At 40.9% G+C, this 12643-nt stretch overlaps 1 protein-coding gene across 1 annotated transcript; it reads right to left on the minus strand.

Annotated features, from left to right (window-relative positions):
* Positions 1 to 690: 690 nt before the first annotated feature.
* Positions 691 to 9661, minus strand: gxylt1b (glucoside xylosyltransferase 1b). The gene is made up of 7 exons (XM_084711277.1): positions 9367 to 9661; positions 7213 to 7423; positions 6993 to 7124; positions 6047 to 6298; positions 5742 to 5865; positions 5313 to 5485; positions 691 to 1017 (listed from the first exon to the last, which is right to left on the minus strand). Exons 1-7 carry the CDS (start codon positions 9561 to 9563, stop codon positions 856 to 858), a joined length of 1251 nt encoding a protein of 416 aa, XP_084567403.1. The 5' UTR covers positions 9564 to 9661; the 3' UTR covers positions 691 to 855.
* Positions 9662 to 12643: the final 2982 nt, after the last annotated feature.

Here is a 12643-nt window from a genome sequence, read left to right on the forward strand (position 1 = left end):
ACTGTAGCACATCACTCGTAAAGAACTTTTCCAGAAGTCATTCACATAACAACTTTACACTGACTGTAGTCTAAAAATTCAGAAATGATTATTTTTCCATGCAAGTTCCCTGAAATGACTGTTGGTAATGAAGTGGTTTCTGAAGGTTGAAAGTGGTCCAGTGCGTCTGTCTCTCAAAAACAGGCCGTGCTGAAAGCCTCTGTCCAGTTCTGATATGATTTATGTCTCTTTTAATAAGAGTGTTTCACAAGGTTCAATAAATTCTCCAATATGGAAAGTCAAGAGCCACTCTCACAAACTTTTACACATCGTTTGCACCATGTCGACAAATATTCACCTTGAATCAGTAACCAAAAAGCACTGAAAGGAGAAAATTATTACCAATAATTTTGGTCTTAAAATCAATCCCAAGATGTCAGTAAAATCTAAAATGTTGTAGAATCCATGGTTACATGTGTAGTAAATATTGAGTTCTTTGCTGCAAGGCCAACTGGCATTTACAATAAAATTTCAGGCATTTACATCACGCTCTTATCCAGAGCAACTTACAAGAAGTCAGCAGTTATTAGTCTCAGTCTGAGACAAGCCCAACTGTCTTACTTTAAGCATCTGGTCACCAAAATGATCTAAAAGCTCCACTCATTAGCTGTCCACAAAGTAGTAGCGCATCTTTGGACAACTTGTGTTCAGCTCAGAGCTAAGAAATAAGCTGTCCAGTTCTTGGCTCAAGGACAACTAGTTTGTCCAGTCATAGTTGGCACTGTTCCTTGTTTTTCTGACCAAGCTCGTAAATGTTAGGTTCAGGCACACTCTCTCTCCCTCCTTTTGGCCTCTGTCCCATCATTGTGATTTTTATCACCGTCCATGTGGAGCCTTTCTGTTGATGTTTGCCAGGCTGAGTGCCAGGGTCTTGGTGAAGAGTGGGTGGGATTTACCACAATAAGTGTGTGTCGTCTTCGACAGTTCCTCCTCCAGAGGATCCAGCAGAGAAGTCACTGGGTCTGCTCCAAAAGAGTACTGGAATGACAAAACAAATTCATTGGTTAGACTCGGTGTGATGTATTGATCCTATACATCTAGACATTCAGTAAACATAAAAGATAATAAGGAAGCTTTGGGATGTGCGCTAAAAGTATAGAGTACACATTTATTTCCCAAAACAAGGAACTAGTACGGCTTTCCCTGAGAGAGACCTTCTCAAGACTGAGGCCCAAGGAGACTGTGGTAACATCTCATCCACCCTGGCCAACCCATGATGACTTTCTCTGTTGAATATAATAGCTTTTGAATAACATAATAACAGGGGACTGTAATAGTAAATAATTTATAGGGCATTACACACATTTATTTATAATTTTTATAGCTGTTGTTTCACATCGTTTCATTAAAAGACATACCTTTCCCCCTTTTTTTACATTTTATATAATTCTGTAGCCTCCCAGTTGAGTTCCTTATGTATCCAAATCCTAACAATCCAACTTTGGTTAAAGTGCGTATGCAATAGCATAAAAATGCTATTTTCTAAAGACCTTTACCCATGTGACCTGGCATAAGTTTCAGCATGATGACATTACTACATATAAACCCCATAGATCAAGGGAGGGGAGGGCATCAGCACCCAAACCCATGTCACTGCTTTTTGCTAATGGCTGCGTGGGAGTTTCCAATTAAAAAACCCAGAAAAGAACACAGATGGCATCAACCTAGAGCCCTTAAGAGCCAGAATCCCGATCATTACGAGTAACAAAGCGAAACAGGCACCAGCAAAAAAAAGAAAGACAATTAGGTGGAAATATCGGCAAAATGACTCAAAAAATATTGGCATATTAGATATTGGAAAAACTCCAATATAGTGCATCTCTACAAGGAACTTTATTGAATATTGAGGCACATTCATACGGTATGAAGGAGACTTTTGTGTATCCTCTGGTCTCAAGTTGCCAAGTTAGACGCCTTGTAGTCTTTTATCTCCTTGTTCCTTCAGGGAGCTGAAAGATGGGGGTGGTGCTTGTCTAAAGGTTGGAGGAGTGGGCACAGAAACTTGAAATGAGCAGCTGAAATCCCAAACTACTGTCAAAACTCCCCCGAGGGCGCCTCTCAGCCCCCTACTGTTCCCGCGAAATTGATCAGATTCCCTCAGTAAGTAAGCAAAGTGGTGCTTTGGGCAGCATTTGTGCTCAGAAGATATCTTTCCCCGGATAAATTAAAAACTAAATCCACGAGGCATGCTGAACTCAGATGGGGCTCCAAATCTAATCTGATCGGTCAGCCGGGTGAAACATAAAGGAGTCCTCGTTGTTGGAGTCAGTTTTATGCTATAGGCTTACCGTCCAGTGATAAGCGGGGATTACAGAAGAAATTTCATGTCTTCCCAATAATGAAGGAGCCTTTACAATGCTCAGAGGAAATCAAAGGGGAATTACCATTTTTTATGCCAGCTCATTTGCTTGCAGTTGGGTCTCTGATATTGGGTCACAAAGAGAATGGCGTTTTTATGAGCGCACACACCCGCCGGTCATAAAGTTGCATTTACAGTTGGTGTATTGATTTTGTGCGGCTGATGGGCCACTGTTGGTGTGCCGACTCTGACTCTAAACGTACCATCGGCTGTAAAATTTAACTGCTGCTTCCCGGGCTCAGCTTCTTGTGGTGAAGGGAGGGAGGAGATGCTTTATGACGGACAGACCGCCAAGGTCTGTTTGAGACAGACAGGCAGACAGACAGGGAGGAGCACTGCTGTTTGTACTCCCATTTCTTTGTGTGAGGACACAGGGCATGGACACTGGTTACATACATTTGTCTCCTGTTTAAGGTAGAATTAATGACCTGAAATATGTGCCTGAAAGGTTGTTGATTTATCTACAGAAGTTATGAAGCAAAAAAAGTGTAATCACCTAATCATACACTGGTTCCAGCCTCTCAAATGTGAGGATCAATGTGTTTGGGTTTTGGGCTGTGGATCCCCCAAGGCAAGCAATCTGAAGATGAGCCTGTTCACGCCTGGTATTAACATGCGTCTTGGGTGATAAAATCACAAGTGGACAGCTCTTGGTACAGGTGAGAAGGCACTCAGGATGCATTTGAGATCCGATCACTCAGCGCACATTCACAGGTGATTGGGACAGGATGTGACCACATTCTGTCAGCAATGTGTGCGCGATCTGTCCTGGGCCACACTGAAGAACCGCCTACTTAGCTGATATCCTGTAAGTACTCAAAAACAGCTGGCTCTTTTACTTTTCCACATACTTTCCAACTAGTAGCCCTAACTGCAAAATCCTCAGGCTCCCTTAAAAAGTACAAAAGCTGAACCCCTTTCCTGAACCCTCACACTTTTACCGAGCTGCCAGTGTAGTGCTGCCTTGTTAGGTATTCACTCCATAACACCGTACAGATAGCCTGCGGTTCTGCTGCAGACGAACAAGCAAGAAACAGATGAAATGTGCTGTCCAGTGAGATTAAACACACAGAGGATCAATCCATATTGCTCCAACCTCCTGGCAAACCAGACTTAATCACATATCTATGAAAGTATCAATACCTACACGGACTATTGGAAAAACGGTGTCTTAGTGCCTGCTGTGGGGGTTTATGCTCACTTGTAGCACTGGTGCACGTGTGCCTGTAATTGATCCTGTCCTATAAAGCTGCAGTTTTAACTGCAGGCTGTGGATAAGGTATGGATCAGCCATCATGCTGATCTATGTTCAATGCTTTGTTAATAGGAAAGCAATGAGACTCCAAATGTTGATGGCTTCATTAAGTAAATGCCACTCGTGTCGTCAATATCATTACAGTGCCGGTAAACAACCCATAAACATCCTCACGGGGGAAATTAGCTCTCACGCCAACCGTCTGAAAATGGCGGAGATTTGTGTGACAATCTGGTGTCACTAACACTTGCGGTGTTTAGGGTCAACGCCAATCCAAAATCTCATCTGGGAAGGTGAGGAAGCAGGGCGGCAGAGGAGAGCAGGTGTGTCATTGGGGTTACATAAGGGCTTCTTTCATTAGACGCTGCACTAAATTACAGCTACAACACTTTAAAAAGGCTCACCAGACTGTTTTCTTAAACTTAAATGGACCCAAGAGACTTGTAACAGTGTGACTGTTCTAGTACACTTTATTTCCCATATGGCTTCTGAGAATTTGCTGATTTTCTGCATTCAGTATATACAGATTGAAATAAATATTAGAATATTTTAGGTCATCGAGGTTTTTTGTCACTAAAACTATTTCTAAATGAATTACACACATCTTAGCATGATATCTTGTTATCTACATTTTGTTTTTAGTTATTTGAAGTGAAATAGATCCCCAAACACACCCAGAAACACAAGGACATCTTAAAGACCTTTCTGCACAAGTCTGTGATGAAGACGACTAAAATGAACAATAAAAAAACCATTAAAAGATTAATGGAAGTGCAGTTAGTTTTATGCACTGGGGGCAACACTTAATAACATTAAAGCAGATAAATCTTAGCAGTTAATTTATCAGCTGTTAGAGTTCAACGTTAATACGGCCTGTTTTACTGTCTTTTTTTCCTATTTTTATGTGGAGTTTTGTATTTTACTGGTGCTGACTTGTCTGGTCTGAAAAGTGCACAAACCCCACTGTGTCAAAGCCATCTTAGGACGAACATAAGAAGAGGCCTTATGCTGCATACTGTACATACTGTTACATGCTAACGTTCACAGGGCCTCAATATGGACTACAAAAATTGTGAAATGCTACTTCTTTTGTCCAACCAACAGTCCAGGACTCTTCATGTACCATCATAAATGACAAGAGCAGCAAATCCCCTACATTTAAGAAGCTGAAACCAGTGGATGTTTGACATTTTTGCTTGACACATTACTGAGACACAAGATATATATGAATAAGGGCACTACAGACTATGTGAAACAGCAAAAGGGAAAAAGACTTGAACCTGGAAATAACTAAAGACATGTGGCTGAACGCTTAAGAAACACAGTCATCCTTCACCGACTCTCGCACCTGGAGAGACTTCTGTTGGACAAACTTCATTTTGCTTTTTCATCTCTCCCAAACAGAAGTCTGAACAGACTGAGCCGCTGGAGGGAATGTGGAGAAGTTACGGTTGATCGCGCTCATGTGTAATGGTCTTGCCGCTCCATTCATTCTGTTTTAAATGAGGAAAACTTGCCTCGATTTACAGATCATTCAAAGGACCCAATGTTTGCGTTTTTTGTAAAACGTGAAAAACGTTTGCTTCATCAACTAATTGCTGCAGCTCTACATTCAAACATCTTGTGTACGCTAACAAAAACACGCCATGGCATACCCACCTTTCTTATGGCCTCGTAAACAGCCCTGAAGGCAGGCTGTTTGTGGTCGTGGTAAACCCCTCTGTTTCCATGCAGAATGTAGACGCCCTCTTCTTCAGCTGATGCACAATTACTGCCATAGATACAATGATCTGGACGATAATTCCACTGACATGGAAACTCTAGCAGGCACTCTGGGAATAGAGGTGCACAATCACAGGAACACTTCAGTCAACAAATCAGTGCTACAGAGTCTGATAAGCCAGTGACTGACTAAAAACTTACAGTTCAAATTTGTCAATGGTATAGCTTATCAGTTTGAACATTAAATATATTGCTTTTGTACTTTATTCAATTGAAAGTATTTGCAGATCATTGTATTCTGTTTTTATTTACATTTGACATGCTGTCCCCAGCTGTTTTGGAAGTGAGATTTGTGTGCATCCTTACCAGGGTTGTGGTGGAAGATGATATTGAGAAGGTCCTGGTCTCCCCAGGTTATGTTGAGTTTGTATTTCTGAAGCAGAGGCATCAGCAGCTCCTCCCAGCGCAGACCCACAGACGTCATGTCATTCTTTCAACACAGACGTGTATACAACAGTCAAAAAGACGCCTTCCTCGAGTCACAGTATTGTAATGAGCGTTGAGAGGATCAAACTGAATCCTTCTGCAGCAGGAGGAGGACATCATGTGGCCAACACAGGTAGTACATTACTAGTATTAATAGTAACTGTGTCTTCAACATTGAACCCTACCTTAAAGAACACCCTCCTCATCCTCGTCATGTTCATGAGCATAACTCCTGAGTTGATGCCTGTTCTGCCGTAGAAGGGGTGGCGGGCGAAGCGATTGTACCAGGCGATGCGGGGTTCCTCGTGCTCTGGGGCCATGGCAGCCAGCTGGGAGGAATTAAACTGGGACAGGAACGCCCACAGGCGGTCCACAGGCTGCAGGAAGAGGATGTCTGAGTCGACGTACACAATCGAGTCGACATCCTTTAGGATCAGCTGCACAGACGCACAAAGACAGATAATTTAATATTAATGTGACGATGTTCTCCAGTGTTTTAAATGATGCTTACTGCCGGTGTGTTCTGCAGTGGCTTTACAGAGAGGATTTAAAGCCAAACGTCAATGATTTAGAAACATTACATTACAATACAATACAGTGCTCTTAAATACATAAAGGCAAGGCAGTCTTTTTCATATATTTTAATCTGCAGATGTTAAAAGTATCAATTCACACCAAAAGTGAAGTTGGTCACTTGTAAATTCTGGCATTGAAACTGACATTGAGTTCAAAGTCTTCCTAACTTGTTGCAATGATTAGTCAGTTAACTGATTACTTGTCAACCAATAAATTAATCACTAATTATTTTGATGATTAATTAATCACTTTAAGTAATTTTTTAAAGAAAACAATGTCCAAATTCTCTGATTTAATCTTCTCAAATGTGAATATTTTCTGGTTCCTTTACTCCTCTGTGACAGCAACCTGATTATTTTTGGCTTGTGGCCAAAACAAGACATTCAAGGACATCAACTTGGGCTTTGGAACACAGTGATCAACGTTTTTCACCATTTTCTGACATTTTATGGACCGAACAAGCAATTCATTAATTGAGAAAATGGTGTGATTTATCGATAATGTTAATAATTGTTTTGTCTTTTAAAAAGCATCTTTTCTTTATGAGAAACTCACAGGCAAGAAAAGCCTCTGAGAAGCGCAGGGTTTGAAGAGCTTCTTCCACTCTGCCGCGTTCTCACTGGGGAAGCTGATGGAGTAGACTGTGTAGTTGAACTTGGAGCGAACAAATCCAGGCCACGACTCCAACTGGAACACAGATATCATGGTAATTTGCTAGGTACAGGATATGGTCAACACAAACTTTGCTTTAGTGTTCCAGATATCTTCCACTCACAACCTCCATGAAGCTGGCGTGCAGCTGATCTTCAGTGAAGATGTGCAGGTAGAGACGTTTGACGCTGAACAGCACAGCAGACTTGATCATGGTGAGAGTCTCCTCCAGCCTCTGCCCACAGGCCACCACAGCCAGGTGCATGGGAGGTTCAGGCCCGCTCCGAACGCCACCGCCGCCCGCCTCCGCCTGAGCCCGCTGACGCATGATGTACCTGAGTGACAGGATGGAGAGTCAGACAGATGTTAATAAAAGTGAAGTAATAGAGTCACACTTTCTTTACCATAGGGAGTATTTAAAGAGATTTTTACTAAATCCAAGCCACTCTGCGTCCTGAGTATAATAAACTTGCAATACAGCATGGCAGGCACCTATGTGTTGTTTCTTGTGGCATTTGTTATGACCCTTGACAGCAAACAGCACATGATTTGAGTGAAACTTTATTGTCTGTGAAGGCAACGCACTCCAGTTTTCTCTTTTCTGTAAAAAGATTACTGAAAGACAACAATGTCAAGCCACCAGAGGAGATTAGCAAATGAACTGGAGTATGCCACCCCCACACTTCACTGTGCATAGTAAGGAATATGAGTGTGTGACAAATAAATCCTTGAATCAGTGAAGTAAATTACTTTATTGAGACTGGAGTTTGGCTGTGTGACTCACAACCACCAATCATTCTCTGTTTGCAGCTTCTCCAAAGTGTGAGATCGCTGCTTTCCTTTGTCTTATGTCATCATAAAACTTTATGGACTTTTGTAGATACACTTTTAGCTTTAGAAATTTCTTAAAAATCTGTTTTATGACCGTTTTCATAGATCAAACAACTAGTGGAGAACCCTGTAATATATACACTGTACCCTATGGATGTGATCTCACTGGACCCAGTCTTGCCTGCAGCCATTAAGGCAGTGATCTCAGTAAGGCAGTAGTTTTTAAACTGGTGTCCAGGGGGTCCCCCAGCAAAAGGAAAAATTGAATATTTTGATTTTCATCACATTTTTTGGAATTTGGAACAAGTGAAGAAAAAAAGCTGGCTGTTTGGATTGTAATTTATCCTCGTTTGGTCACTGACTGACTATGAAGTTTGTCATATCTTCCAACCTAAAAATTAAACAAATACTCAGAGGGGATTCCTTAAGACAAAACCCTCTCATATTGACAGTCATGAAAAAGTTTGGGAACCCCTGCTGAAATAGACTGGAGGGCAGAAGAAAACGGTCGTCTCTTCCTTTTGAACTTCATTGGCCACTCCTCCCACCTACCCTTCTCCTCAAACATTGAGATCTGGCAGAGACATAAACAGTCAGGTGTGAAAACAAACACAGCTGGATTTATAACAGCATCGTAAACATTACATCACTTGATGATTTATCAGCAAGTAAATTGATCACTATTTTGATGATCCTTTAACCATTTTAAGTCACTTTTTAAGAAAAATATCAACTCTCTGATTCTAAAATGTTAAATGTTTTTGTTCTCTTTAGCCCTCGACACAATGTCAGTCAATGTTGACACTGAGATATTTGGTAAAAAATGTCATGATATTTGATTTCATATAGTCAGATCACACTGCATTGCACATTATATATGTTTTTTTAATTAAAGAAGTGACAATGCACATTAACATGATCACTGAAATCCATCATGTAAATGTGGCAGATTTAGTCATGCAAGCTAAGTTTCATCTGCAGTCCCTAGCAGGTTGATGCCATATAAAACATGCTAAACATGCACATGCTAAACACACCAAAGCACATAAGCATTAAACATTTGATTACACTCTATGAATCACTTGTATAAGGCTGATTTGGTCTGTGGGAGACATTATAAGCTATTGTTTGTATGACAACTGTGTCTGCAGCTTTAGCATAAATTAATCTGCTAACCACTGGGAGGGCTGCATGAGAAGTAACACACCTGTCCAAGTCTCGCCTCTTTGTCTTGAACCATAGAAAGATGTTGTGTTTGTTGTATCAAGTCAAACTTTATCTGCATTGGCATCAAGTCAGCGCCACATTCCTTTACATCCACACCGTAGTGCAGAGCAGCTATCTAACGCTAACTACATCCCTCCACACACACATTGAGTATAAAATGTTACTTATTTCAGCACTTGCAGCCTTTTAAAGCAGGAAAGACCTGATAATCCAGTCTTACCTATTGTACCAGTGTGTGTTTTGGGGCCCGGTTTTGTCCGCGGCCCCTCGCCTGCCTCCTCCGGGGACCGAAAGCCTCTTCGGCCCGTTTCCTCCGACCGGTACGTCCGAGTGAAGCAGCTTACTGTAAACGTACAGACCGGAGAACACGGCAAACACCGTGCACAACAACAGTGCACGGATGTAACGCCGCATCATGGAGTTTATAAACGCAACTCGGAGCTAAAGTCATGACACAGAAACTAGCGTTTACTAATAACAGCCAAGCTCGATGCCATGGTAACGCATTTCCGGCCAACATTTACAAAATAAAAGTCTTATAAGTCGCTGCAATGCCGCCCTCTGGCGGCCATTTTAAAGCTCTGCAACTCCTTCATCTTCATTTTTCTAACTTGTCTATTGTCACGGACCCCTTCTTTCTATTTCCCCAGGTTGGATAACTAAAATTTATTTTATGTCAAACAGGGGCACTGGGGCCTTCAAGGGTCCATGGAACTTTGCCAAGGTCCTTTAATATTAATATAACAGCATTATCATTATTTATTATATGATAATGATAATCATGATGATGATTATTATTTACTTTGTTTATTCATTTACAAATCGCGTCTTAGTTCAGCAAATACTGAAATTGTCAAATCTAAAATAGATTTATAGGTTGCATTGTAACAGTCTAGAATTCTTCATAGTTATGTAATGGCACTGTTTTCTTCAACCCACCTCCTAAAACTTCAACAATTTTGATTTGTGGTGCTCATTATATATTTTAAAACTTTTATCAAAACCTACGAGGCTGTCTGAGGTTGCACACCTCTGCGCACCCACTGCCCTTTGTTGACTTTCGCAGCGGCACATTTAATGCTTTTATTTTGAAGGCGACGACAAACCTCCGGCTCTTATCTCTATCCTGCTCCTCGCGATTGATGCACATCATGCAACAGAAGCAGGAGGCTGGGACCCTAAATTGGGGGAAGGGTGGGAGCGATAAGCAAAGTTGATTCCTCCCTCTCTCCCTCCCCCCTCAGGCTCCGTCTGCAGCAACTTTTCTATTGATTTCACCTCTGAAAAGACCCATTCATGGTTCTTTAAATGACCAGTGGTCTCTATTGAGGTGGCTGCACCAGACAACAGACCTGTGAACGTCAACTGCAATTTCATTTACTGTGGGAACATGAACTTATTGACTGATCTGTTGCTTAATTAATTGGTGTATGAACCTTATAAAACAGCCGCTGATGAGCTGATGCCAAACAAAAGTAAATGCTGGCATGCAGCTGGGGATGGGGGAAGAGAATGAAAAGGGAAAGCAAAGAAGGAAAAGAGGGAAACAATAAAATATTTGTTGTTTTTTTGTTCTGTCTTACCTAAAAACAGACATCAGCAAACCAGTGAAAATACACAAATAAAAGCATGCATGCACCTGTATGAAAGAGAAAATGACCAAAAATAAAATTGTGTGAATAAGAAAAGACATTTCTTTGTTTGAATTTTCTTATTTTCTTATTCAGACATGTAATAAACAAGTTCACACATTTTAAAACAATTGAGCATGGCAAAGCAAAACAGAACAAAACATATCAACAAGTGACACCAACATATTTTTAAGTGTCTTTCCATTTTTGCCACAACCAAATAACCGATGTCTGTCCGAACAGTCCTCACGGGTCCACGCACCTAGTCCCAGCTAGTGTGGTGAACCAATGAGAAAAAACATCTCTGACACATGAAACAATGCTAACAAACTAAGAGACATAGGCTGTCCCACAATATACCGAGACCGTAATATTATCATGCCATGACAGTTCTCAGGATCTGTGCTAAAATGTTAAAGTAAAAATCTCGACAATAACACTGGTATGATGGATAATACAACCACATCAAAACATTGTAGTAATATTTTAGAAATATCCATTTTTATCTGTGTAGTATTCTACAGGTTTTATAAGTTATTGTGTAGTTAAGTTGATCTATAGTCGTTCTGCTGGGAGTTTAGTAGATTCTAAAGCTCCCCCACTTTGCTACATCAAAATGGAGGAATTCAAACAGTTTCTCAAGTCCATCACACCGTACCCCATCACCCATGTGCATGTCCAGAAGTCGAAACCGTGCTGTATCCAAACTGGGTCCACTGCGGGGTCAGAACAGTACGAGCGCCCTCTGGTTTTCCACGGTGATACCGAGTACGTGCAGCCCTGTTTGTGCAGCGGAGATTAAAAGGAGAATACCGGTGTTCATTTACAGCTACAGCCCCTTAAACTGCCTTCTACAGTCATAGTCATTGTGCAATCAACTTGTCTTTTTGCATCTCTGAAACTTACTGTCACAAACCTGGCTCATGGTTGAGAAAATAACGGCATGCAAAATAAAAACAGGATACAAGTTGCTGAAGAACCTGTGTCTGTGTAGATATACCAGTCTATGACTCTGTGGGAGTCGTGTGATTGACAGTGTCAGTGATTGGTACCACATGTTGCCTACATCATGTATTTACAATGTGACAGGAAGTGATTTCATGCTGACTGTAATTAATAACAGAGCTCGAGTAATTTTTAAAGCTGCATTAAGTGATTTTTTTTTATAGCAAGAGGGAAGACAGCAAAACTGCAAAGAAACAAAGCCCTGAGACAGATTTTAACAGTTATGGCTAATATGTTAGCAATTTATTGCCTACTTGCATACTGTATCTAGCAGATATACAGCAACACAAACATCTCTTTGGATGTATGTTTCTTCTGACAAATATTAGCCCAGGATTTGCCCAGCTTTTAGCTCTGGTTTAGTCTGTACTTGGCTAGTAGCTATTCAGCTAGTAGCTGCCAATGACTTTCCTTACCATTCATGCAGGCCGGATAGTGTCAACAGCTTGTCTGAACTGGGGATGAAACGATAATCGGTTTTATGATAAACCACAGTAAAACTCCTGATGATAGCATTACTGTTTCAGACTTTAATTATCATCATAATCATGCCTGATTACCATACTTTGAAAAACACAGTAAATACTCCCAGATGCAGGCACAGCAGCAGCAGTGTGGGTTTATGTGTTTGTAAAACACATGATGCCATTTCAAATCATTGGGAGACTTTAAATATATAAAAAAAACTTGGCGAAATGATTTCAGTGTGTTGCAGTACTTTTTTTGAATATTTTTAGCACCGTACTTTTCAAACCACAGTAATACTGATAAGCGTGATAATCTTGGTCACTATAAAATTACATTTTAATACCGTTTCATCTCCAGTCTGGGCTGAGGACTGCACTACGAGGCAAATTCAGC

This window comes from Lutjanus erythropterus, chromosome 22 (genome assembly GCF_056507025.1).
Source record: "Lutjanus erythropterus isolate fLutEry1 chromosome 22, fLutEry1.hap2, whole genome shotgun sequence".
Taxonomy (NCBI): Eukaryota; Metazoa; Chordata; class Actinopteri; order Lutjaniformes; family Lutjanidae; genus Lutjanus; species Lutjanus erythropterus.

What these genes read in the sequence shown, in the direction of transcription:
- gxylt1b (XM_084711277.1), bottom strand. Translation starts at nt 9,563, where the DNA reads ATGATGCGGCGTTACATCCGTGCACTGTTGTTGTGCACGGTGTTTGCC. An exon ending in ACGCCAGCTTCATGGAGGTT is followed by an intron (nt 7,125 to 7,212) that starts GTGAGTGGAAGA and finishes TCTGTGTTCCAG; the next exon opens with TTGGAGTCGTGGCCTGGATT. An exon ending in TTTACGAGGCCATAAGAAAG is followed by an intron (nt 1,018 to 5,312) that starts GTGGGTATGCCA and finishes TTGTCATTCCAG; the next exon opens with TACTCTTTTGGAGCAGACCC.